The 24913-nt window shown below is 63.1% G+C and overlaps 4 protein-coding genes across 4 annotated transcripts; 1 reads left to right on the top strand and 3 right to left on the bottom strand.

Annotated features, from left to right (window-relative positions):
• Positions 1 to 393: 393 nt before the first annotated feature.
• RNASEH2A (ribonuclease H2 subunit A) lies at positions 394 to 7116 on the bottom strand. The gene is made up of 8 exons (XM_051837872.2): positions 6915 to 7116; positions 6598 to 6669; positions 6338 to 6464; positions 6150 to 6237; positions 2504 to 2641; positions 1990 to 2077; positions 737 to 860; positions 394 to 599 (listed from the first exon to the last, which is right to left on the bottom strand). The coding sequence occupies exons 1-8, from the start codon at positions 7039 to 7041 to the stop codon at positions 461 to 463; spliced, it is 903 nt and encodes a 300-aa protein (XP_051693832.1). The 5' UTR covers positions 7042 to 7116; the 3' UTR covers positions 394 to 460.
• Positions 7117 to 7270: 154 nt separating this feature from the next.
• On the bottom strand, positions 7271 to 10249 carry THSD8 (thrombospondin type 1 domain containing 8). The gene is made up of 3 exons (XM_051837873.2): positions 9980 to 10249; positions 7455 to 7660; positions 7271 to 7315 (listed from the first exon to the last, which is right to left on the bottom strand). Exons 1-2 carry the CDS (start codon positions 10131 to 10133, stop codon positions 7461 to 7463), a joined length of 354 nt encoding a protein of 117 aa, XP_051693833.1. The 5' UTR covers positions 10134 to 10249; the 3' UTR covers positions 7271 to 7315; positions 7455 to 7460.
• A 26-nt stretch (positions 10250 to 10275) lies between these two features.
• Positions 10276 to 12645, top strand: PRDX2 (peroxiredoxin 2). Its single transcript, XM_051837875.2, has 6 exons — positions 10276 to 10434; positions 10989 to 11100; positions 11229 to 11382; positions 11727 to 11849; positions 11972 to 12102; positions 12333 to 12645. Exons 2-6 carry the CDS (start codon positions 10998 to 11000, stop codon positions 12416 to 12418), a joined length of 597 nt encoding a protein of 198 aa, XP_051693835.1. The 5' UTR covers positions 10276 to 10434; positions 10989 to 10997; the 3' UTR covers positions 12419 to 12645.
• Positions 12646 to 14815: 2170 nt separating this feature from the next.
• On the bottom strand, positions 14816 to 16814 carry JUNB (JunB proto-oncogene, AP-1 transcription factor subunit). Its single transcript, XM_051837871.2, has one exon. The coding sequence runs from the start codon at positions 16370 to 16372 to the stop codon at positions 15308 to 15310; it is 1065 nt and encodes a 354-aa protein (XP_051693831.2). The 5' UTR covers positions 16373 to 16814; the 3' UTR covers positions 14816 to 15307.
• Positions 16815 to 24913: the final 8099 nt, after the last annotated feature.

The following is a 24913-nucleotide window of genomic DNA, read 5'->3' as shown; positions in this document are numbered from 1 at the left end:
GGAGTGAACTGGGTGGCGGGTAGAGGGCCTCTCTGTGACTCTGCCTTCAAATCAGAGTCTTGGAACACGTCAGGGTCAGTCACGCGGGACGTAATGACAGGGGCATCTCAAAGTGCGATTTCCTGCCTCGGTGTGACCCAGCCGGGCCTGGAGGGCTCACGCAGGTCAGCTGACAACGGCTCCCTGGTGCAAGCCAGGAGATGTACGAGGCTCCCCCTAGCCCACACCGCTCCGCCATTTGCATAAGCAGAGGAAGAGAACCTATTGAAAAAGGAAAGCAAATGGACCCACGTCTCGTTCTGTTTAGGTTCCGAAAGGCAGAAGTGCCCGGGACCACACACGGGCAGGCTCCTACCCCTGCCTCCGCCCCCAGAGCACAACCACGAGGCTTGGTTATTCTTAGACAACTTTACTCAGTGTGGAGGGCGGTGGCGGGGAGAGGCAGATTAAGGGCTGCCTTCTAGAGGGTGCTGGCTGCCTCCAAGCCCCGCTCCTGGAAGTATCGGTGGGGGAGGCGGGGGCGGGCTCGGGGGCCTTCGTGGAGGAAGTAGGACGTGATCCTTCCGGCTCCATCCTGGTCCTCGGTGGGCGTGTCCTCCCTGGAGGGGACAGAGCTGGCCACACTGACCGCTGCCGGCAAGGGGTGGCGTGGGGGTGGGGGGAAGAGCGGGCCTCCCAGGCCAGTTCCAGGCCCAGCCCCGCGCCCTCCCTCTCCGTAGCACCGAGGGACACCCACCACGTTACGCCTTCCGCCTCCTTCTCCAAGATGGTCTGGGCCGTGCGCCAGCTGAATCGCACGAACTGGGGGAAGCCGAACACCGGCTCCACGTACTTCTTCAACCACGCTTTCGTCTTGGGATCTGGTGGGGAGGGGGAGAGCCGTGGTGACAAGCCTGGCCGGCACGGCGACATCCAAGCTCCTCCTCGTGGCATCCTAAGGACACCTCCCTGGCCTGGGGACCTTGGGAGCTACTTCCCCAGGACCCCCAGGGCCGACCACGGTAAAACCGGCACCCCCCCAGCCTCCAGTGCACCGCCACCAGCTCGGTGGATGACAGACAGACATGTGTTTCGTCTTGCTGGCTGCTGTACCCCCCGCCCCTCCCGGCCCGGGGCTCAGGCCTGCCCAGCAGGGATAGAAACTCCAAAAACAAGGAATGTTGCCACGATTGTTCTCAGCCTCATCTGAGCTCCAATCACAGCCTCACCCAGCGGCCAGCCCCCTTCCCGGGTTTCCAAAGCTCAGAGCCTTCCTTGAACCTGGAATCTTCCATCTGCTGTGTGTGTGTGTGTGTGTGTGTGCAAGTAGCTTCGGGCGTGCACGATGGAGCGTTCCCATTCTGCAGACAGGAACACTGAGCCCCGAGTTGTAGTAACAACAAAGAAATCAAAGCTGAGGCCCCTGGGAAGGAGCCAGCCCGGCTCATTCTGGCTTGGGGGACAAGTGGGAGGGACAGAGTAGGCGGGGGGCCTGGCGGTCACGACAGCATCGAAGCTGCCCACACAGACCCAGGCTGAGTTCCAGGCTCAGAGCTCTGGTGGGGCCCGGGACCCAGCCCCAGTCATAGCAGGCATTTGGGGAGTGAAGCAGTTCAGCTCCCTGCTAATGCCCCTGGGAAGGTCTCCTGAGATAGCTCAGGTGCTTGGATCCCTGCCCCCATGTGGGAGGAGCCCCAGATGGAGTTCCTGGCTCCTGGCTGTGGCCTGGCCTGGTCCTGCCCGTTGCGGCCATCTGGGGATCTCCCTCTCCCTCTCTCCGCCATTCTACCTTTCACAATGGGAAGCACCCAGTGACCAAGGAGGAGAAATGCAGGAGGGAGGGGTGGGTTCCCACTCTGCCCCTCCAAGTGCCTGGGGCTGCCTGGGACCCCGCTTCTCCCACCGTGGACCAGGGTGAGCCAGGACATCTGGAAGACCTTAGGGGCCTGCTCAGCCCTGGCCGTGGCCCCTGCCTCGATCCTAACCACGGTCCCAGGAACAGCCGCTCACCATTGGGGTAGCCTGAGCCGTAATCGGTATCCAGGTCCTGAAGCTCTTCGACGAACCTCCAGTCCCTCACAGCCTGATCGCGGGCCACCTGTGGGGCGAGTGGGGTGTGTGTGTGTGTGTGTGTGTGTGGTCCTGGCACCTCCAGCCTCTGCGGGCCTGCAAGCCAGGAACCCCACCCGCTGGCCCGGGCAGGGTGGGGCTGTGGGCAGGGCGGAGGCAGGGCAGGGCTGTGGGTGGGGTGGGGCAGGGCTGGGACAGGCACAGTGGGAGCTAGGGATGGGACACAGGGAAGCTGAGCTGGGTTGGGGGCAGGGCCTGGGGGGGCCCTCTGGGAGCTGGGGTGGGGTGGAGCTGAGGATGGGGCAGCTGAGAGCTAGGGGTGGGGTGGGCAGGTATGGGGGCGGGGCATGCTGAGAGCTGGGGCGGGGCACGGTGGGGTGGGGTGGAGCTGGGGGCAGGGCCCGCTGAGAGCTGGGGCGGGGCGGGGCATGGCTGAGGCGGGGCAGGGCACCACCTTGGCACAGATGCTGGCGGCGCTGACCACCGGGTAGAGGGCGTCCGCCTTGGCCTTCACCGTCACCTCAATGCCTGGAAAGCAGTCCTGCAGCCGCTTCTGGTACGTCTCCGGCAGCCCCACGGTGTCCACAAACACCTGCCCCGGAATGCGGATTCCACTCGGTGACCCTCGGGCGCAGCGACCCCCGGCCCCGCCTCCCGCGGCCCTTGGCACCTGCTGCGGCTAAGGGGGCACACTCCTCCATGGGAGGGGGCACCGCCCAAAGACACTTTCCCTCATTGGCTCAAGCCCTTGTTGGTTTTTGTTCTGATTGATTGATTGATTTACTTAATTGAGTGCCAGCCAGAGAGAGAGAGAGAGAGAGAGAGAGAGAGAGAGAGGGATTTTCGTCCGCTGATTCACTCCCCAAAAGGCTGCTCTGGCCACGACTGAAGCCAAGAGCCCAGAACTCCATCCGAGTCTCCCATGCGGGAGGCAGGGGCCGGAGTACCTTGACCCCTTCACCTGCTGCCTCCCAGGGGCATTAGCAGGGAGCTGGATTGGAAGCTGGCCAGTCAGGGTTCGAATCAGCTCTGTTCCAGGGGATGCCGGGTCAGCTGCCTAGCCCACAGTGCCAGCCACCGGCCCCAGCACTTCCTGAGTCCAGAGATTACCCTGGCTGTGGCGGGTGCTGGGGCACAGCAGGATAAACAGACCCTAACCATGCTGGCAACACCTCTCTCAGTGCCGGTTTGAGCCCACCTCCCTCTTGTTCTCTCCCAACAGCCTGCGCTCTGCCCTGGAGCAAGCGTCGAGACGGCCGTGACCGTAATTTTATCTCATTCTTTTCTTCTCCCCTCACCCCCACCCCCACCCCCACCCCTACCGAGGCTGCGTGAATTGGTGCCACCGGGCTGGTGAAATTGAATGTCGAGATTTACATTTTGCAAAGGCAAACCTTCTGCTGCGTGGGGAGCAGGCTCCAGGGGAGGGGTTTGGAGTCTGGGGGGGGGGGGGAGGAACCAAGGAAACAGGGCAGGTGTCCAGGGTGGGGGAGGGGAGAGAGAGGCGGAGGAGGCAATGCCCTGAGCCATGTTAGAGGCTGTGCACGGTGCACGGAGGCGGGATGGGTCCAGGACACGGAGCTTGGGGGATGGGGGCTGGACTGTGTGGGCATGGGGCACCTGCTAAGGACAGGAACCTGGCTGGAAACTGATACAGGTGCACCTGAGAGACAGAGACAGAGAGAGAAACATGGGAACATGCTCCCAAGGACTGGTTCACTCTCCAGCTGCCCACACTGGCCAGGACTGGGCAGGGCTGATGCTGGGAACACAGAATGCAACCAGGATGTCCCACATGGGGGCCAGGGACCCAGTCGCTTCAACTGGTACCGCTGCCTCCCAGGGCCTGCAGTAGCAGGAAGCCAAACTCAAGAGTGGTGGCCGGCGCCGCGGCTCACTAGGCTAATCCTCTGCCTGCGGCGCCGGCACACTGGGTTTTAGTCCCGGTTGGGGCGCCAGATTCTGTCCCGGTTGCCCCTCTTCCAGGCCAGCTCTCTGCTGTGGCCCAGGAAGGCAGTGGAGGATGGCCCAAGTGCTTGGGCCCCTGCACCCCATGGGAGACCAGGAGAAGCACCTGGCTCCTGGCTTTGGATCAGCACAGTGCGCTGGCCGCAGCGGCCATTGGAGGGTGAACCAACAGCAAAGGAAGACCTTTCTCTCTGTCTCTCTCTCTAACTCTGCCTGTCCAAAAAAAAAAAAAAAAAAAAAAGAGTGGAGCTGGGGGGCCGGCACTGTGGCATAGCGGGTTAAGCCGCCACCTGCAGTGCCGGCATCCCATGTGGGAACCGGGTTGAGTCCCGGCTGCTCCACTTCCAATCCAGCTCTCTGCTGTGGCCTGGGAAAGCAGTAGAGGATGGTCCAAGTCCTTGGGCCCCCGCACCTGCGAGGGAGACCCAGAAGAAGCTCCTGGCTCCTGGCTTTGAATTGGCCCAGCTCTGACCAGTGCTGCCATTTCAGGAGTGAACAAGCGATGGAAGATCCCTCTCTGTCTCTCTCTCTCTGCAACTCTGCCTTTCAAATAGATAAATCTTTACAGAAAGACTGGAGCTTGGGGGGGCTGGTGTTGGGTGCTAGTTTGAGTCCCTGGCTACTCTACTTCTGATCCAGCTCCCTGCTAAGGCCTGGGAAAGCAGTGGAAGATGGCCCAAGTGCTTGTGCCCCTGCACCTGTGTGGGCTACCCAGAGGAGCTCCTGGCTCCTGGCTGCAGCCTGGCCCAACACTGGCTGTTGTAGCCATCTGGGGAGTGAACCAGCAGAGGGAAGACCTCTTTCTCTTTATGTATCTCTCCATTTATGTCTGTAACTCTGACTTCCAAAATAAATTTTATAAGATTTGTATTTATTTTTTAAGAGATTTATTTATTTACTTGAAAGCAGAGTTAAAGAGAAGCAGAGAGAGAGAGAGAGAGAGAGAGAAAGTCTTCCATCCACAGGTTCACTCCCGAGATGGCCACAACAGCCAGAGCTGGGCTGATCCAAAGCCAGGGGCTTCTTCCAGGCCTCCCATGTGGGTGCAGGGGCCCAAGGACTTGGGCCATCTTCCACTGCTTTCCCAGGCCATAGCAGAGAGCTGGCTCGGAAATGGAGCAGCCAGGACTTGAACTGATGCCCATATGGGATGCTGGCACTGCAGGTGGTAGCTTAACCCGCTATGCCACAATACTGGCTCCCAGTGAATAACTCTTAAAAAAAAAAAAAGAGTGGAAAGCTGGGGTCTTGAACCCAGGTACTTGCAGAAGGGACCCGGGCTTCCTTGCCAGTGTCTTAATTACTATGCTAAATCCCTGCTCCTGCCTGCTGGGTCTTCTTTTTATTTATTTATTTATTTATTTATTTTTATTTTTGACAGGCAGGGTGGACAGTGAGAGAGACAGAGAGAAAGGTCTTCCTTTTGCCATTGGTTCACCCTCCAATGGCCGCTGCAGCCTATGCGGGGCAGCAGGCACACCGCGCTGATCTGAAGCCAGGAGCCAGGTGCTTCTCCTGGTCTCCCATGGGGTGCAGGGCGCAAGCACTTGGGCCATCCTCCACTGCCTTCCCGGGCCATAGCAGAGAGCTGGCCTGGAAGAGGGGCAACCGGGACAGAATCCGGCGCCCCGACCGGGACTAGAACCCGGTGTGCCGGCGCCGCAAGGCGGAGGATTAGCCTAGTGAGCCAAGAACCGGCCGGGTCTTCTTTTTTAAAGTATATTTTCATTTACTTGAACAGCAACAGGAGAGAGAGATAGAGGAGAGAGAGGGAGAGGGAGAGGGAGAGGGAGAGGGAAAGAGAGAAAGAGAGAAAGAGAGAGAGAGAGAGAGAGAGAGAGAGAGAGGTCTTCCACCTGTTGATTCACTCCCCAAATACCTGCAACAGCTCTGGCTGCACCAGGCCATAGCCAGGAGCTCCTAAATTCCATCCGAGTCTCCCATGCAGGTGGCCTGAGCCCAAGTACTGGGGCCATCATCTGCAGTCTACCAGGGGCATTGGCAAGGCACTGGAGAGGAAGGGAGGGGCCGGAACTCCCGCAGGGCACCTGGGTGTTGCCAAGAGGACTCCTCACTCATTGCTGCCACAGCGCCCGCCCTCCTCCTCCCATCCCACTCGACAAGTAGCTCACCTGGGTAACATTCACGCCCTGGTCCAAGGCATACTGTATCAGCCCGGTGGCCGTATCATGGGACAAGGAGTTCAGGTTGTATTTGAGCCTGAGGTGGGGGGGGGGGGCAGAGAAGGGGGCACACGCCCTGTTAGGCCCATTCCAGCCAGAGGGCCCATCCTGGCCGCCCCTCCCGGAGACCCCCTCACCGCCCGAGCATGCTGGTGGAGATGAGGTTGGGAGACAGCACGTCCAGGGCCCAGCCCACAAAGTCCCCGTCCTGGTTGATTTTCTCAAAGAGCCTCTCCCGCTCGCTCTCCGACAGGGTCTTGGAGTCTGGGAGGAGGGTTGGAGAGAGAAGGGGCGTGGCTGGTGTCCCCCCACTTCCTACCGCCCACTTCCGGTTCTCAAATGCACCTTGCACGTCTGCAGAAATCCTACCTCCCCAACCCCGCTGTTCTGGGCTCACCTGCCACTTTGAGGGCCTCTAGATCCGCCAGGCGGGACAGGGGGCAGTAACAGATGGCGTAGACCATAGGGCCTGCGGAGGAGGAGAGGGTGGGGGTCTCATTTCCGGGAGCGAGGAAGAGGAGGGCGCCTTCCCGCCAGTGACAACGGTCATGCCTCGGACGGCATCACTATGGCAGGTGCCCTCGGCGATGCCAGAGCCGTCACACCAGCTCCCCACCCCTCCGCAGGCCCGGTGCAATCCCGGCTCCCGCCCCAAACCAGCTGCACCACCCCCCTCCCCAGCGCCTCCCGCAGCCCCGAGCCCAGGGAGCGCACCCAGCACAGGGCCCCGGCCCGCCTCGTCGACGCCCAGCGCGCAGGGCTCCGTGCGGCACACGGAGGGCACGGGCGAGCTCACGCGGCAGCGGCCCGTATTGTCCCTCTCCAGCTCGCCGAGGTCCATACTGCCGCAGCCGCCGCCGCCAGCAGCCGCGCGAAGTACGTTCGCAGGCGCAGGTAGCTACTGGCCGCGGGGGCGCCGGCGCTCAGCCAATCGGCGCGCGGGACACGCCCCCGACGCGCCCGTCGCCGCGGGCGTCGTGGGAGCGGACGCCGACGTCCACGCCGCGCAGCCTCTCGGGAATTGTAGTTCCCAGCAGCCACGGCCGAGCGCGTCTGTCTTTGCCTAGCGCAACGGGCTCCGGGTCTTGGCAGGCTGGTCCCGGGGCGCTCTGGGGCTGGTGGGAAGAGACAGAAGTCCGGCGGGAAATGAGGCGCAACTCAGCGGACACCCTCTCTCCAGGCCTAGACGGTCAGGGATCAACTTATTCCCAGAACGCCGCCTGCCCCGGCCCCTCGGTGCAGGGCGTGTCTCACCCTGGCTCAGGGCATCCAGTCGCAATCCATGGGCTGACAGGACGAACAATCCCGAAGCCGGCAGGGCCTCACCTGGACCAGGTGCTCGCGGTCCAGGAACACTGGGCCCGGCGCAGTGCCCAGCACGCCGCGACTGCGCACCTGTTTGCCCAGGTCGCAGAGACAGCTCCACCTTCCCCACGGGCCGAGGATCGAGTCTTGCAAGTCTGCAGATGGGGGACGGAGGTGAAGACCCAGGAAGCGGTGGAACCTACCCTCACCCCTCCATGTTTCCTCTAAGGAGCAGGCTAAAGATGATGAGGACAGGGGCCAGGGCTGTCGCACAGCTGTTTAAAGCCCTGGCGGGACGCACCGGCATCCCATATGGGCGCCGGTTCTAGTCCCGGCTGCTCCTCTTCCCATCCAGCTCTCTGCTATGGCCTGGGAAAGCAGTAGAAGACGGCCCAAGTCCTTGGGCCCCTGCACCCAAGTGGGAGACCCAGAAGAAGCTCCTGGCTCCTGGCTTTGGATCAGCGCAGCTCCGGCCGTTGCGGCCATCTGGGGAGTGAACCATCGGATGGAAGACCTCTTTCTCTCTCTCTGCCTCTCTTCTCTGTATAACTCAGACATTCAAATAAAAAATAAATATTAAAAAAAAGTTACAGAGATGGAGAGGCAAAGGCAGAGAGAGAGAGAAGAGAGATGGAGAAATATAGAGAGGTCTTCCATATGCTGGTTCACTCCCCAAATGGCCACATAGCCCAGGCTGGACCAGGACAAAGCCAGGAGCCAGGAGCTTCTTTTGGGTCTCCCGTGTCGGTGCAGGGCCTCAAGCACTTGGGCCATCCTCCACTGCTTTCCCAGGTGCATTAGTAGAGAGCTGAATTGGAAGTGGGGCAGGCGGGACTCGAATTGGCACCCATATGGGATACCCGTGTTACAGCAGTGGCTTTCCCCACCAAGCCACAGCACCTGCCCCAGGATGGAAGAATCTGAAAACAGCGTATGGGGGCCAGCGCTAGGGCATAGTGGGCTAAGTCTCTGCCTGAGGCACTGACATCCCGTAGGGGCGCCAGTTCGAGTCCCGTCTGCTCCACTTCCAATCCAGCTCTGCTATGGCCTGGGAAAGCAGTGGAGGATGGCCCAAGTGCTTGGGCCCCTGTACCCATGGGGGACACTGGGAAGAAGCTCCTGGCTTTGATTCAGCTCAGCTCCAGGGAGTGAACCAGCGGAGGGAAGACCTCTCTCTCTGTCTCTCCCACTCTGCCTATAACTCTACCTCTCAAGTAAATAAATCTTAAAAAAGAAGAAGAAGAAGAAGAAGAAGGAGAAGAAGAAAGAGAGAGAGAGAGAGAGAGAAAAGTTTCTTTCTGTGCAAAAATCTGAATTCCACATAAAACTTTTTCATAAACTTGTGGAAGACTGTTCATATGCATGAATTTCACTTTTTTTTGGCACCAATATAAACTTATCTTACCATTCCACAAACTTTCAAAAAATGTATTTTTGTGAGACAGAGACACACACACACATATATATATATATATATATACACACACGCATATATATACACAGAGGGAGAGAGAGACAGAGAGAGACAGAGAGAGAGAGAGAGAGATCATCCATCCACTGGTTCACTCCCCAGATGCCTGTCACAGTCAGTCAGGGCCCTGGGGGCGGAGCCAGGAGCTCCATCCGATCTGGGTCTCCCACGTGGGTGGACAAGAACTCAGTTCCTTGGGCCATTTCCTGCTGCTTTGCCCAGGCACGTTAGCGCAAAGCCGGCTTGCATGCTGAGGCTCAAGTGGCACTCCAACCGATGTGGCCCTCTGATAGGGGATGCTGGCCTTGGGAGGAGCCGCTGAGCTGGCTGCACCAGTTCGGGAATCGGAACTGCTAAGCCAAATGCCCCGGTTCTCCAAGAACCTGAAGCAGCACCCTCAGCCTCTGGCCCTGTGCTGTTTTCAACTTCTATGTTTGTCCCAGGTGTAGGGACAGAGACCTGCAGCCAGCACATGGGGCAGGTGGCCCCAAGGCTCTGCCCGGTGGGGAGTGTGGCACACGAACCCCTCTGGTGCCTATCCAAACGGGGCTCCGTGCCACCTGCCCGGTGGGGCTGGCAGGGGATCCATTATAGTCATAATGAAGTTACCGACAGCTCCCAGCGCTGTCTTGGCATGTACAAGCAAAAACCAGTTATTAGAATCACTTTTAAAGCCATTCTCTGTACTGGATTCTTCTCCATGCCCCCAAGGGACAGGTGTCAGCCCCACCGCCTGTCTCTGGCTCCTCGGCCCGACAAGGGATGCCAGTTGGTGGACGCGCCCCAGCTTGGGCGTTGATACTCCTGCCCCCACGCCCAGTCTCCCCAGCACGGCGCGGGCGGGCTTAAAAAAAATAAAGAAAAGAAAAAGCAATGTCTATTTCAATTGACAGGTGATCGAAAACAGACTCGCAGAACCGGGTAGGAGTAGGGGGTAGGGTAAGGATCAGGGGGCAGTTTTGGGCCCCGTCCCACCCTCCCGCCGCCGCCCGTGGTCGGTTACCCTTTTGATGGTTTAGTCGTAGTTGTTCCCAAGTGTCACCACCGCCCCGCTGGCCGAAGTACTGGTAATCGGGGAAGACGCGGGCCGGGGTCGCCGGCAGCAGGAGGAGCAGAGGCGGCAGCAGCAGCAGCAGAGCCCGCTGGCCCGGGGCCATGCCCGGGACCCCAACCGCCCCTCCCCGGCGCGCTCTCGGGGCCAAGTCCCGCGCGAGCCCGTCCCCCACCCCCACGACGTCCTGCACCGCGCAGGGGATGCGGCCTCTGCGCTCCCCACCCCCCACCCCCGCCCTGCGAGCGCAGTGGACGCGACCGCTCCGCGCCCACCTCCTCCCCCACCCCCCACGGCCGTGCGCGTCATGGTTCGGTCCGCCCATAAAAGGCCCCCGCTGCCCCGTGCGCGCTCGGCGCTGAGAGCCAGAGCCCGCGCGTCCGGCCGTCCGCCCCTCGCCCACGCAGGTACTGGCACCCCCAGGGTGCACCCATCTTGGGGACCGGGGGGAGGCGCCCCTCCCCCGCCGCCTTGGAGCAGGCCCGGCTTCTTCGGGCCCGCATCCCTGGCTGCCTCTGTCTTCCATCCGCCATTAGAGGCTGCCTTTGTCCCTGCCGGGATTGGGGGCCTGTGCGGGGTCGGAACCGAGGACCTGGGACTTGGGAAGACGTAGCCGATCGCCGGCTGCTGCAGGGGGCACTGGGGGTCTGCGCGCCGCCGCGCTGGGGCCGACTAGCTCTTGGGCAACACCCCCCCGGCGGCAGCGTGGGGCCTTGGTCACTCGTGCGGCGGTCAGCGAGTAGGGGTGGGGAGGGCGGGTCTCTGGGACGAGCAGACCCAGGCCCGGGCGGGAGGGTGTGCGGGGACAGTCGTGGCTGCGGCCTCTGCAGCTGGGACTCCGGCCCTGCGTCCAGCACGCAAGCGTGACCTTGGGAGGAGGAGGACAAAGGGTCCCTCCGTTGCGCGTGCACTCTGACCAGGGCCCGGTGTGGGTTGCGGGGTGTGTGTGTGGTGGTCTCAGCTTTCAGCCATGGCCTCTGGCAATGCGCGCATCGGGAAGCCGGCCCCGGACTTCACGGCCACCGCGGTGGTGGACGGCGCCTTCAAGGAGGTGAAGCTGTCGGACTACAGAGGTGAGGGCTGCCTGGAGGGGGCTGCAGGTAGTGGCGGGGGTGGGGTGGGCAGGAGGGGCGGGCCCGCGCGCATGCGCGCCTGCCGCCGGGCTCTCGCTCCTCCCCCGCCTTTCCCCCACCCCTTCCAGGGAAATATGTGGTCCTCTTCTTCTATCCCCTGGACTTCACTTTCGTGTGCCCCACGGAGATCATCGCCTTCAGCGAGCACGCCGAGGACTTCCACAAGCTGGGCTGCGAGGTGCTGGGCGTCTCTGTGGACTCGCAGTTCACGCACCTGGCTTGGTACGCCGTGCTAATTCACTAAGCATTTGGCCTGAATGCATAGAATTGCAAATGTGGAAATTCCAGTTTTACTGAAGCAAAAAAAAAAAAAAAAAAAAAAAAAAAAGTGGGGGGGGGGAGAGGGAGGGGCTGGGCGCCACGACTGGGAGCTTAGAGGATGATGGGAACACGTTGCCAGCCGCAAAGCCCCCAGCGTCTCTCTCACACACGCCCAGGGTGCGGTGGGTGGGGTCCCCTGAAGCCCCTTTATCTGCCGCTGGCAGCGCCACCTGCTCCACCCCCCCCCCGGGGAGCCCCCTTTATCAGGCATCCTCTCCTGCCAGCCCTGTCTTCTGTGTCCCCAGGATCAACACTCCCCGGAAGGAGGGTGGCCTGGGTCCCCTGAACATTCCTCTCCTGGCTGACGTCACGAGAAGGTTGTCCCAGGATTACGGGGTGCTGAAAACCGACGAGGGCATTGCCTACAGGTGCGGGGACTGGGGGGTGGGGGCCCTGAGCCCAGCCCAGCCCCCCCATGAAGGGACTGGAAGGGAGGGTGTGGGGGCGGACACCGCCCCCAGCTCCTAACTGTGCCCGTCGATGTCCCCAGGGGCCTCTTTATCATTGATGGCAAAGGGGTCCTGCGCCAGATCACGGTGAACGACCTGCCCGTGGGACGCTCCGTGGACGAGGCTCTGCGGCTGGTTCAGGCCTTCCAGTACACGGACGAGCACGGGGAAGGTGAGCAGAGGCACGCGTTCACGCATGTCCCCACCACGTGGCTATGGTGTGAGGCCCTCTCATGGAGGAGATTCCCCGGGCCGGGAGGCAATACAGAGCTATAGCAGGTGCTTGGGAAGGAGTGTCCCAAGTCCGGCTTGCCTGTTACTTGGATCAGGGTGAAGTCTGCCAGCTCTGACCTTGAACCTGGGGCTGCAGCCTCACACGGGCCTCTCTCTGTCTTCTTGCAGTGTGTCCCGCGGGCTGGACACCGGGCAGTGACACCATCAAACCGAACGTGGAAGAAAGCAAGGAGTATTTCTCCAAACACAACTAGGCCGGGCAGTAGCTCCCAGACCCTAACACCGGGTACCCAGTGCTGAGCCTCCCCCCGCCAGGAAAACCTGGGAGCTGACCTCCCCCCGGCCCTGGACCCTTGAGGGGACTGGAGGGCTAGGCCAAGGGCTTTTCATGCCCCCACCTGGTGAAGAGTCATCCCCCTTCCCCCGAGCTCGCCCAGCTGGGCACAGGCCTAGAGGTGACCAATAAAGCATTAGGGACAGATGTTATGTCTGTGTTGATGTACTCCGGCCCCCTGGAAAACAGACGCTGTAATAACTCATTGTCACCACAAGGTGGCGGCCTTACCTCACGCTCTCCGCCGGCTCTCCCCTCTCTGACTTCCCTGCGGGGCCCAGAGCACAAGGAGTTCCCTAAAGTTCCAGGACGCCCGACAATGCGCAAGGCATGCGCCCACATCTTTTTTTTTTTTTTTTTTTTTTTTTTTTTGCCATCAGCCAGCCAGGGTTCAAAATGCCATTGGCCAGCTATAATCTCCGCATCGGAAAGGCACATTTGTAGCAGTTTAGCTCCAGCCTGCAAGGGAAAGGGGACCCAAGTGTGGGACTGCTTGGGGCTCAGGGTGATTCAGGAAAGAAGGTGGTGACCGGGTCCCGACACCAACACCAGCAATGGAGCCTGAGCTAGGTCGGTGCAGAGTCGCTTTTGTGGGAGAAGCTGAGGTTGGGCTGGGGGGAGGGGCAGGTGTAGGGGGCAGGGCGGTCACTGCAGTGGTCCAGCTGGCTCCTGTGCCTTGTGCTCCAACTCACTTAATCCGCGCTCGTGTCCCAGGCCCCTGGAGGGTTTCCTTTGACCTTGTCTGTCTGCTCCGTCACGGGTCACTCCATTCCTGGCACACCGGCTGCTTGTTGTTCTCTAACTGCTGCCCACAGGAATCTCGCCAGCCACTGCCCTTCCCTCTGCCTGGCATGTGGTCAGCCTGGATTTTTCTCAGGGCCCTGTTCATTAAAATCTATCAAAAAAGTAGGCTTAGACAGGCTAGCACTGTGGTGTAGAAGGTTAAGCCTCTGCCTGCGGTCCCGGCATCCCATAGGAGCACCGGTTCCAGTCCCGGCTGCTCCACGGCCGATCCAGCTCTCTGCTGTGGCCTGGGAAAACAGTGGAAGATGGCCCAAGCCCTTGGGCCTCTGCACCTGCGTGGGAGACCCAGATGGAGCTTCTGGTTTCCAATCGGCGCAGCTCCGGTCATTGTGGCCATCAAGGGAGTGACCCAGAGGATGTAAGATTCTCTGTCACTCTTTCAAATAAACGCATCTTTAAAAGAAAAAATAAAGTCCATGTTCCCAATTCATTCTCTTAAGCGGTTACCTCCCCCCTGCGCCATCAAAAGCTGGATCTGTTTTTCTCTTCCACTTGCCACCAACTCGGGGGTGGGGTGGGGTGGGGTTGGAGACACACTGGCTGGGCCAGCATCCGACTGACCGCCTGAGTCCAGGTTGTCTCCAGGGCCTGGTGGTGCCCAGTTGTTTTATAAAGCAATGGATCCAAGGGTCTTATTCGCATCCCTTCCTGGGGCCTCCCAGCTCCGAAGCTGGCCAGAGAGCCCGTCGGGGTGCACCCCCAACCCGCCGCGGGAGGGGGCAGGAGGGAGGTGAGGGCGGCGGCGGCGGCGCCCGGCGGCCCGAGCAGCCGCCCCGGCAGGACCAGGCCTGGCACCCGGCAGGGGAAACTGGCAGGCGGGCGCCGCCCTTCCTGGCGGGCGCTGGGGGAGGGGAGCGGCGTCTGCACCGACGCGGGTCCGAGGCAGCGGGGCGTGGGCGACAACCGAGCCAGCGCCGGGCCGGGGATGGGGGGCCCAGGAGCGCAGCCCGCCCACCGCGGGCGCTCTGCAGCCGGGCCTGGGGCTTTCCGGGCCCCCCGAGCCGCCCGCCCGGGGAAAATCCCAGCCCCCTTCCCGGCGCCGCGGCCCTGCCCGGCAGCGCGGGGGGGAGGGGATTCCCGGAATCTGCCCGGAGACCGCCGTCGCGTCACTGGGCCGAATCGGCCCATATATGGGCAGCGCTTCCGCTGCGTCAGCGGGGAAAGCCCCGGCGCGCGCGCGGCGGGGCGGTGCCGCGCCTGCGCACTGCGGCGCGCCGCTCGGGGCAGCCTGCCCCTCCCGGCTGCAGGGCCGGCTGGGCAGTGTCTCGTGCGCGCGCTGCGCTGGGATGGAAACCGTCCAGCCTCGGAGACTCTGGGGATGAGGCCGCGAGACCGGGGTGCACGGGCTGGAGGGGTCGATGGATGCCAGAGGGGACGCATAGAGGAACCAGCAGAAGCACTAGCGGGGTGCGGTGGGGTGGGGGTGGGGGGAGAAGCACCGGGCTGCTCCTCTTCCCTCCTCCCACCCGGCTTGGAAAAACAAAACAAAACAAAACAAAAAGGACAACAGAGATTAATAAAGAACCATTTTTTTTACTTAAATAGATTCAATAAAAAGTCAGAACAAACGCGCGCACGCACACACACATACACACACACAAAAACATCTTAAAATAAACTTTTTTTTTCTTAAGAGACCAAGTGCGTGTTTCTTCTCCACAGTACGGTGCAGAGCGGGGGAGGGTAGGGGGCGGGGGTCCCCTCTCCCAGTGTCCCCGCGCGGGTTTTGAGTACCGGGGCGGCGGGGCCAGCTCCGCCGCCATCGCCCCCTCCTCCTCCCCTCCCCTCCCTGTTAAATATACACAAATATATTATATTCAATATGAATCGAGTCTGTTTCCTGCAGAAAAAAAATAGACATACAAAAAAAAAAAAAAAAAACGTGGAAAGAAAAGCTTGTAAACGTTCAACGTGGAGGGACCGGGCGCAGAGCGGAGTCCAGTGTGGCTGGCGGCGTCCCGGGCGCGCGCCCACCGCCCACGCCCCCAGCAGTCCAGGTCGGTGCTCAGAAGGCGTGTCCCTTGACCCCGAGCAGGAGCTGGCAGCCGTTGCTGACGTGGGTCATGACCTTCTGCTTGAGCTGGGCTACCTGCTCGCGGAGGAGCCCGGCGGTGCTGGACAAGCCCGCGTTCTCCGCCTTGAGGGTCTTCACCTTGTCCTCCAGACGCGCGATGCGCTCCAGTTTCCGCTTCCGGCACTTGGTGGCCGCCAGCCGGTTCCGCAGCCGCTTGCGCTCCACTTTGATGCGCTCCTGGTCTTCCATGTTAATGGGGGACACGGGCGGCGTGGCGTCTCGGCTGCGCGCCTCGGGCACGGTCTGCGGTTCCTCCTTGAAGGCCGAGGCGCCGCGGCCCAAGCCCAGCTGCGCGGGGTGGCCGCCCGCGAAGGGCGGCGCGTGCGGGAGGTAGCTGATGGTGGCCGTCGGGTACGAGCTCCCGGTGCCCACGGCGGCGGCGGCGGCGGCGGCGGCTCCGGCGCCTCCGGAGGTCGCAGAGGCCGGGGAGTAGCTGCTGAGGTTGGTGTAGACGGGGGGCGGCTCGGGGCCCGCGTAGACGCCCCCGGGCCCGGCCGGGGGTCCCCCGCTGGCGCCCAGGGACACGTTGGGGGGCGTCACGTGGTTCATCTTGTGCAGGTCGTCCAGCGCTTTGACGAAGCCGTCGGCGAAGCCCTCCTGCTCCTCCGTGACGCCGCCCCCTGCGCCCCCGGCGGCACCTCCGGCGCTGCCACCCCCGCGGGGGTAGAAGTACTGTCCCGGGGGCGTGGGCGTCGTCGTAATCACGCCGTTGCTGTTGGGGACGATCAGGCGCTCCAGCTCCGAGGAGGCGATCTTGAGTGACGCGCCTGTGTCTGAGCCCTGGCCGGGGAAGTAGCTGCCGGCTCCGCTGCCCTCGGGGCCGGGGCCCCGCGCCCCGGGCGCTTTGAGACTGCGGTAGGGGTCTGTCAGGTTGAGCGCCAGGCTGGGTTTCAGGAGTTTGTAGTCGTGTAGAGAGAGGCCGCCGGGGGCCCGGCCGTATCCCGCCGCTGCGTACGAGTCGTCGTGGTAGAAGGGCTGTTCCATTTTAGTGCACATCCGGGCGGCCCAGGCGGTCTCCGCGGAGGGGAAGGGCGGCGGCGGGGGAGGGGGCGTCCCGGCGGGACCGCCCCGGGCCTCGCTGCGGCCGAGCGACGCGGTGGCCGGGTGGCGCGCGGTTGTCTGTCCGGTCGCGCGTTCCTGGCGGGGAGCTGGCAACGGGCCGGTGGCGGGCGGGGAGGCGACCCCCGCGGGCAGCTGCGCGCCTCCAGCCGCGTCCGGCTTCCCGAGCGCGCTCCTCGCCCTCTTCTGCTGGCCGCCTTCGCTTTTCTCTCGGTGTCGCTGCCTTTCCCCGCACGCCCCCCCCAACACACCACCCCGCGCCGGCCCGGCTCTGGCTCTCCCGCTTTGCCAACCGGCTCCCCCCCCCTGCCCAGTGTCTCTTCGCCGACTGCTCCGAGGCTGCTGGCCTGGCCGCCCTCAAGGTCCCAGGCGCTCAGCCCGAGCCGCACGCATTTTATACGGCGCTATTCAGCTGCGGAAGTGCGCGCCGATTGGCCGGCGCCGGAGCCGGGCCCCCGCGCCCCCTCCCTCCCCGGAGCGTGGGGAAGGGGAGGAGGCGGCTGGCGTCACTGTCAGGAAGCGCGCGTGTCCTTGTAAACAGCGGCCACGGGGCCTGGCGGCTCGGCGCGGCTGCAGGGGGAGGGGCCCCAGGGACCCCCTTCCCCCAACCTGGGTACGCCTGGAAGGGAGCTTGTGGTCTTGGGGAGAGGGGGAACGCACCTAGACTTGTAACCGGGGCTGGGGGTGGGGGTGGGGGTGGGTGGAAGAAGACCCTGCGGGAGAGTGACGATTCCCCGGGGTGGATATGCAGACCTGCTGCTGAGCAAAGGGGGTAGGGGGTGGGGGTCCTCAGGATGCAAATGGAAAGGTGGGAGGACCCCACACCACACTGGGAGACCCCCCTCTCCTCCAAGAGTGGGGAAGGGGAGGGTTCAGCCGAGTTATTGGGCAGGGTCGGAGCAAGTGTGTGTGTGTGTGTGTGTGTGTGTGTGCGCGCGCGCGCGCACGCGCGTACAAAGAGACCCCTGACTCAGGAATTGACTGAGGGGTGTCTTGGGCCCAGAGAGGTTGAGATACTGGGATGTTTTTTCGGGGGGGGGGCTGAGGAACAGGAGAAGAGTTCACAAGGGGTCAAGGGGCGGGACTGCATGGACCTATTATGCAAGAAATGAGTAGGGGGTCTCAGAAACGGAGGGCTTCCGCCCCCACCACTACTACCCGGGTTAAGTGGGAATGAGAAGGAATTGGGGACGAATCTATGATATGCAGCAAGTGAACAAAGATCCTGGGGTACCCGGACTCTGGGTGCAAGACGTGGCGTAGGAGATGGCGACATTTTTAGCAGAGGTTTGAGGATCACTGAAGTCACCCGCGAAATCCTGATGGAGTTGGAAGGGTCGGCGCGCCCGATGGGAGCTGAAGGGACAATGACAGGAGGGTACCCGGCTGAGACGCGCCAGGAGGAGGGGGCTTTGTGCATCCCGGGGAGGGGTCTTTCCCCTGGTGGGTGACCCCCCAGCAGGCACCTGTATACTCCGTCGCCCGTCCGAGAACCCCTCCCCTAGTCACACTGGGCTTGCCAGCTTCTGGAGTCTGGACCCAGCCCGACGGCCCCGGGCGCGGTCGCCCAACCCCACTCCCTTCCTTAGAAGCAGGCTGGGGAAAGAACGCCTAGGCAGGAAGTGTGGCAACAGCCCCGGGGGATGGAGCCCGGCCCTGTCTCCGTCACTCCGCTCCTACGGGACCGTGCGCCCCGCCCTGGGTCCCGGCCTTCTGCGCCTTTGCGAGAGGAACCTGGACGTGCGCGACCTCCACAGAGGCCTGGGTGCGCAGCGCCCAGCCCGGCCGCACAAGCCTCCTCTCCCCCCCTCCCACAGCAATGGTTCTGCCCGTGGCACCCGCAGGCTCCGTGAAAACAGGCGGAACTGGGACTGTTCCATTGGCCCGCTCAAGGGGGATGCAACTCGCGGAGCGGGGCCTGGTCGCCATAGCAACAAGCTGGCGCTCCCGGCTGGCCGGGCTGGAGGCGGGGCGATGCCCCCACCACCAGCACCACCTCCAGGAGCCTCTCCCCGACGCCCATATTAGGGCACAGGAAGGGGTGGGTCCCGCGCTGTCCTGGGGCCCCGCGCCAGGAGCCAGGAGCCCGGGTATCTGCCAGGTCCCAGGGCGCGCCTGGGCCCCCGGACGGCTAGTCCCGACCAGCCCCGGTCGCCGCCCCCGGGGCCCCCATGGGCCAGGCCCCGCCCAACCGCTCTGGGGTTGCGTCCCGCCAGGCCCGGCCCGGCCCGACCCAGCCCGGCAGGTCCCCGCCTGCCTGCCCGCGGGCCTGGGTCCGGACTTCGCCCCCGGCCCGACGGGGCGCGGAGGGGGCGGGCCAATGCCTCCAGGCGTCCCAGGCGCCTGGGCGGGCTGGCACGGCTGGCGGCGGCCGCGGCGGCGACTGCCTCCTCCCTGGGGCGGGGTGCCCTTCCCTTCTGCCAGGTCTGGGCCCCAACCCGCATACTCGCAGGGGCTGGGGTACCCCTCCCTCGCTCCCGTGAGCCAAAAGACCCCGCTTCTGTGTTTTAACCGGGGGGGGGGGAGATCCTGACAATCACGGAGAATACCTGGAGAGCTGGCCCACTCCCTCCCCAAGGGGTCCCCTTCATCCGAGACCTCCACGGCCCCCATAAGAGAATAAGAGAATCCAGAAGCCCCTTCCCCAGGGTGGAGGTGGTGTGGTGATTCTGAGGCTTGTAGTTAGATTTGAGGTGGGACTTCCAAACAGCCTGCCAGCCACTGGCTAAGAGCTACGTTCAGTCTCTGTCTCTCTCTCTCTCTCTCTCTCTCTCTCTCTCTCTCTCTGCCTCCTGGGCCTGTCTTCAGAGAAGGGTCTAGGGGGACTGGAGGGACACGAGGTAAGCCAGCTCTGTTACGGCAGGTGGTGAGTTCCCCCCAGGGTGGGGAAGAGAAGAACAAAGCGACAGGGTGAAAGAGAAACTGGGGCTTCTGTGGAGCTAGGGGAAAGTCCGGCCGAACAGGAGCAGTGGGGAGGAAGATTCCAGAAGACCCTGGGGGGCATCCCCAGTGGATGGAGGGTCCCTGACCTCTGAGTGCCTCCCGCCCCTTCCCCGGCATGGAGAGACTCCCCCACCCCTACCCCCAGGCTCAAGGGAGATTCCTCTGAGTCTTGCAGGGCAGCCTGCCAGGGCTGTGTCTCCCGCCCATGCTAATAACTGCAGCTGGGGCGCAGCGGGCATCGTGGGGCGGGGGCGGGAGGGGGGCACTGGGCAGGGCAGGGCTGGCCGCAGGCAGCACCCTGGGAAGCCGACCTGCAGGTCCCACGGGCCACGGGCCGCACTGAGTCAGCTCTGGCCAAGGGCTGAGGCTGACGGTGCCACAAAGAGTCCCAGAAAATGGCCCAGGGGGTGGGCAGGGACTGACCAGCTGAGTTGTTGGGGGCAAAGGGTTAAGGCAGGGAGAGAGATGATACCACCAGCCTCCCCCCATACCCACCCACCATCAAGACGGGGCGGGAGCAGGGGCAGCAGTAGCAAAGATGGACAGACTGAGAAAGAACAATTATGCCTTTTCATAGTTAACTCTTGCCTCCAAGTGGCCCACAGAGAATCCCATTGGCTGGGAAATCCAGGCTTGTGGGAGAATCCCAGGGAACAGGTGAGAGACTGAGACACACAGGAGACCCTCGGTGCTGGGGCAGGGAGGGGGGAAGGAGCAGACACTTGCCAAATGTCCATCAGTTCCCAAGCGTTAGCTCTAACCCTGGCTAGCTAGGATCTGATTCCGGAGTGTTAACACTTCTGCAGCACCCAGGCAGGCAGGTAGGATTCTGCAGGCTTGCCGACCCCAGAGAGCAAACAGGAAGGTCTCCTTGGTGTTTGTGGCCAGCCCCAGTGTGTCCAAGAGTAGGGGTCCTTTTCCATGCACTTGGCCTAGGGTGTTGGTGTGGGGGGGTGGGGATCCGGCCAGCCAAGGAGGGCGGGGGCCCAGCCAAGCTGGTACAGCCGGTTCCAGGCCCCTGCCAGTCTCACCCTTGTGGCCTGGGCGCCACCCCCTCACGCCGCCCCACTGGCGCCAGGCCTGCCCTGGTGAGGCAGGGTGTGAGGCTAGCCCCCCTCCCCCACCCGGCCTGGGTGCCCAGACTGGCAGTTGGGTACTGCCCAGGCCTTAGGCTCCAGACCAGGCTCTGGCTCCCTCCATGCCTGGGGTAGGTGGGCGGGTGGGTGGGGGCAGGGCAGGATAAGGAGGAAGTTCACCCACCCCCACCCACAGGTCTCGCTGGGGCTTTTGGCCTTGGTACTAGAGAGGGAGACTTCCCCTTCTTATAGATAGCCCAGTGACCCTCCTCCTCCTCCTCCCTGGCCCCACTGACCGGCGGGGGCCCTCACCAGGAAACTGGGCCGGGGGCTGCCCATGAGTCAGCAAGGGGGCAGGCCAGGGCAAGATCCCACAAGTGGCAGCACCCAACCTCTCTTGTCTCTGCCCCTGGGTGTGGACAGGCGCCCGCCCGGGCAGGAGGCCCTCTCTCCCTCCCCCAGGAGCCCCGAACCTGGCAGCCACGTCCCTACCCCCCCCTGAGGTTTGGGGGGATGTGGTGGTGGTGGTGGTGGTGGGGGGTCCTGGACCTTTCTTCCTGGGCAGGAAGCTGCTAGATTTTTCCTGACTGCAGGAAGTCAGCTCAACGTCCTACCAGGACGGTGGTGCTGGGGTGGGGGGTCGGGGGAGATGGGGAGCTGAGCATCACTCAGATCTGGGGCACCCCTAATGAGGGGGCAGGCAGTGAGAACCGGCCCCACCCCCACCCTGGCAGGGGCAGCTAAGCCTCCTAGGGGAAGTGGCAAACAGAGGTGGGGGTGACGTTTGGGGAGAGGAAGTTCCAGGATCTCTCTCTTTCTCTCTGGGAGGCTGGCAGGGTGGAGGCTGGGGGTGGGGTGGGCAGGGGGAAGGCAGAGACAGATCCCAGCCCCAGGCAGCCCAAGTGCTTCTAGAACCTGAGCAAGGTCCCTGGGGGCGGGGGACAAGTGGGTGGCTTGCCTGTTAGGGCGAGCAGCAGTATGTGGGGGCCTCCCTGCCTCTCTGGGCTGTGTTGGCTCAACCCCGGAGCTGGTGGGCCTGGCTGTGTGGGATGCCATTCTTTGTGTGTCTAAGGGGGACAGGAGTGTGTGTGTGTGTGTGCGCGTGTGTGGTCTCTGAAGTGGATTGCTTTCTGGCAGGTCCTGGAAGTACAGTTGTGCAGGCTGCTTTGGGGTGTGTGTGTGTGTGTGTGTGTTGGAGGAAGGGGTACGTGTGAGTGTGAGGTCCCTGGCTGGCTTGTGTGGGTGCGGTCTGCCTGTTTGTGTGTGGTCTGGGGTTGGACCCCGTGTGTGTATGTGTGTGCGTGACTGCACACACTGTGGGTCAGACATGTGTGGGACCAGTGGGCTTTGTTCCATCTTCGTCTTTCGGGGTCATCTGCTAGTGTGTGGGCCACAGTTGGCGTCCCCACCACCCCCACCTGGGGAGCTGTCACAGCTGTGAGTGTGTGTGTGTGTGCTTTTCCAGGTCACATGGGCACTTTCTGAGCCTCTCAACCGGCAGGTGCTGCCTGCTTCTCTCTGTCTGGCCCTGTGTATTTGATGGCGTCTTTGGTTGATTTTGCCACATTCATGGTCTCCTTTGGGTAGACCAGCTGCCCGGTTGGCTTTGCCCACTTGTGTGTGTGTGTGTGTGCCCCTGTGTGGTGGCTGTCTCTGTGGCTAGGGTGACAGAGATCTGTGTGTGTCTGGACTGGCCCTCTGAGTAGAGGTGGGGGTGGGGGGAAAGGTGACGATGTGTACCCACATTCCTTCAGCGCCCCCCCCCGCCCCCTGTCTGGCCACCCTGGGTCGTGTTTACTCTGCCCCCAGCCTATGTCTACCTTGTCCTGGGAGGGACTGACCCTCTCGTCTGTCCAGCCAGAAGTCCACAGGATGTTCCCCAGACATTGCCCGCCTCTGACATCTCCTCCCTCCCTCCCTCGGGCCACCCGCGGGTCAGGACCCAGGCGTCCAGGCCAGCAGAGGTGGGTGGGGCTGCAGCGTGTGTATGTGTGTGTGTGTGTGTGCGTGCGCACACGCGCGAGTGTCCTTGCACACGCGCGGGCGTGGGGGGGGTCCCTGTCAGGGCACCGGAATGAAGGCTTGGGGGGGCGGGGAGGCGACGGGCTCAACAGGTTCAGTCTCATTCCTGCCCCACCTCTCACTTCCTGGGTGCCCGCCCGGGGCAGGGTGCGGGGGGGTGGTGGTGGTGCGGAGGATGGTGGTGGTGTGGACAGGATGAACCCCACGGCCTCAGAGTGCCTGGGTGGGGCTGCCACTGGGCACCGGGGACACCCAGGCCTCAGAGCTGGGAGGAGTCTCCTGCCCCCTAGACTCTGATGCAGAGTGGTCCATCATTATTCACTCCCTGAACAATCCCATTAACTGGACAACTGGACGGAATTATGCCCCCAAAGATAGGACTGGAACCGTGGCTTCGGATGCAAACCAAGACCCCCCCAGCAGCAAATCCGGCACCTCTCTCTCTCTCTCTCTCTCAGTGGTACACGTGGGGTGGGAGGAAGAGCCCAGGTCCCCATGAGGCCTGGCTCAAGGGGGCGCCTGCTTGCTCTGAGTCAAAATGGGTCCCTGGGTGAAATGAATAAGAAAACGGCTTTAACCGTTTCATCGCCACGATCGGCTGTCCCAAAACTTCCTGTGGGCTGGGCTGGGTTCCAGGAGGCCTCGGTGGTAGGGGGGGGGGCGCTCTGCAAATTCAGAGCGGGGTGGGTAGGGGAAGCGCCTCCAGCGACCTTGGCCGCCGGACCGGCTGGAGTATGGGGGGGGGGTCCTCGAGTCGGCAGCCCCCTCCCCAGGGCCGTGAGTCACACACGGGGAAAGCCGCGAGGAGTGAGTCACGGGGCGGCGGAGGAGGAGCGAGGCCGGCTGCGGCCAGGGGACCCCCGGGATGGCCTGAGTCACACAAGCCCCGGCCTCGCTGACCCCAGCCCCCTATTCCAGAGATCGGGAGAGCTGGAAGCGCACGGGCCGGGCCCCCGTGGACTGCGGAGTTGGAGGCAGGAGGGGGCAGGAAGCAAGGGCCGAGCTGCGCGGGAAGCGCTGGTTGCTATGGCAACGGGGGGGTTGGTCTCAGTTCCACAGGGGGTTCCTCCCCCCCACAGCGGGGACTGCCCCCCGCGCGTTGGGGAAGCACCCGCGCGCGCTCGGTCGAGGGGCCGCGAGTTTCAGGTCGGGCAGGAAGGGGTTAACGGCGGCCCCCTTCCCGGGTTTCACCCGCTTCCCCCAAGTCTCGGGCGGGGCGGGGAGAGGGGGGGCCATGCCCAGTGCGCCCCCCCAGCCCCGCTCGCGCGCGTGCCCACCCGTACCCGGCCGGCCACCCCCGCACGCGCACGCGCGCATGCACGCACGCACGCACGCAACCAGCCCATCTCCTCCCCCGCCCCCGCTCGGAGGCCCGCGCTCACACGCACGACCGCGTCGGGCTCCACGCACGCAGCGACCCCCGTCGTGTCTCACGTCACGCACGACGCACGCGCCCCCGCAGCGCGGGGAGGGGCCGTTCCCGGCGGAGAGCGGGCGGAGAGGCCGGGCCGGGCCGGGAACTCCGAGGATCGCCTGTGCTGAGCAGGGTGTCTTGGCGGGCCTTGGACACTGCGCACTGCACCCCTCCCCCGCCCACGCCCACGCCCACGCCCGCACTCACACCCAAGGGCACAAACGCTGAGCGACCCTCTGTGTCACAGGCCACAGGATGCACCTGCCACACGTTGGCACAAACCCTGGGTAGTCCAGCCAGCCACGCAGCCAGCGTGGACAGGGTCACACCCGGACATAGACAGAGGCACAGATGGTCACGTAGGCACACGGGTCACGTGCCACTTGTGATAGGGACACGCACGCAGCCACACTTTAGCCACAACATCACCAGGTGGACATATGAAAGTGTCAGAAGCTGCTGCCTCTCCCTTCTCTCCCTCGGGGACTGTGAGACACCCCGTAGGGTCACGCGAGGGTCGGTGAGCACAGGCCGGTCAGAGTAGGTACGGTCACAGAAGGAATGCCACTCGAAGCTGCACACAGGGGGCTCTGAGCTTGTCCCAGGGAGGTGCACAAACTGGGGACACATGACAGAGTCCCAGTTCTTCCCTGCAATCCCCAGGAAGACAAAGGGGGCCATGGGCCCAGACACACAGCCTAAAGCCACGTTGTGATGGTCACACTCCCTACTGGTGGACAGAAGGTCAGCGATGGAGACCCCAGTGGGGGCTCCATCTGGAGGAGACGTGGCCACAGCCTAGGGTTAACTGAAACCCCTGGCTGTTACTCTCAGACCTGTTACTCTCAGTCTCCCACCTGCCAGTGCCTCTGTTTGCACTAAACTCACACACACACACACACACACACAGCCTGTTGCACAAACCCCAGGGCCCCAAGACATAGGGCACACATGCCCGTGCACACATGATCCCAGATCCACCCACACCTCCACAAACACAAGCACACTTCCCATGGGAGTGTG

Source organism: Oryctolagus cuniculus, chromosome 16 (assembly GCF_964237555.1).
Source record: "Oryctolagus cuniculus chromosome 16, mOryCun1.1, whole genome shotgun sequence".
Classification (NCBI taxonomy): domain Eukaryota; kingdom Metazoa; phylum Chordata; class Mammalia; order Lagomorpha; family Leporidae; genus Oryctolagus; species Oryctolagus cuniculus.
Note: the sequence above shows the minus strand (reverse complement) of the source record. Positions and strands in the feature narration are given on the sequence as shown.

Excerpts from the sequence above, each read along its gene's own strand:
- RNASEH2A (XM_051837872.2), bottom strand. The coding sequence starts at position 7,041 with ATGGACCTCGGCGAGCTGGAGAGGGACAATACGGGCCGCTGCCGCGTG. Across the intron at positions 861-1,989 it reads CGGCTCAGGCTACCCCAATG|ATCCCAAGACGAAAGCGTGG; the intron begins GTGAGCGGCTGT and ends CCTCCCCACCAG. Across the intron at positions 600-736 it reads GAGGCGGAAGGCGTAACGTG|GGAGGACACGCCCACCGAGG; the intron begins GTGGGTGTCCCT and ends TGTCCCCTCCAG.
- THSD8 (XM_051837873.2), bottom strand. The coding sequence starts at position 10,133 with ATGGCCCCGGGCCAGCGGGCTCTGCTGCTGCTGCTGCCGCCTCTGCTC. Across the intron at positions 7,661-9,979 it reads ACGACTAAACCATCAAAAGG|ACTTGCAAGACTCGATCCTC; the intron begins GTAACCGACCAC and ends CCCCATCTGCAG.
- PRDX2 (XM_051837875.2), top strand. The coding sequence starts at position 10,998 with ATGGCCTCTGGCAATGCGCGCATCGGGAAGCCGGCCCCGGACTTCACG. Across the intron at positions 11,383-11,726 it reads CAGTTCACGCACCTGGCTTG|GATCAACACTCCCCGGAAGG; the intron begins GTACGCCGTGCT and ends CTGTGTCCCCAG. Across the intron at positions 11,850-11,971 it reads GACGAGGGCATTGCCTACAG|GGGCCTCTTTATCATTGATG; the intron begins GTGCGGGGACTG and ends CGATGTCCCCAG.
- JUNB (XM_051837871.2), bottom strand. The coding sequence starts at position 16,372 with ATGTGCACTAAAATGGAACAGCCCTTCTACCACGACGACTCGTACGCA.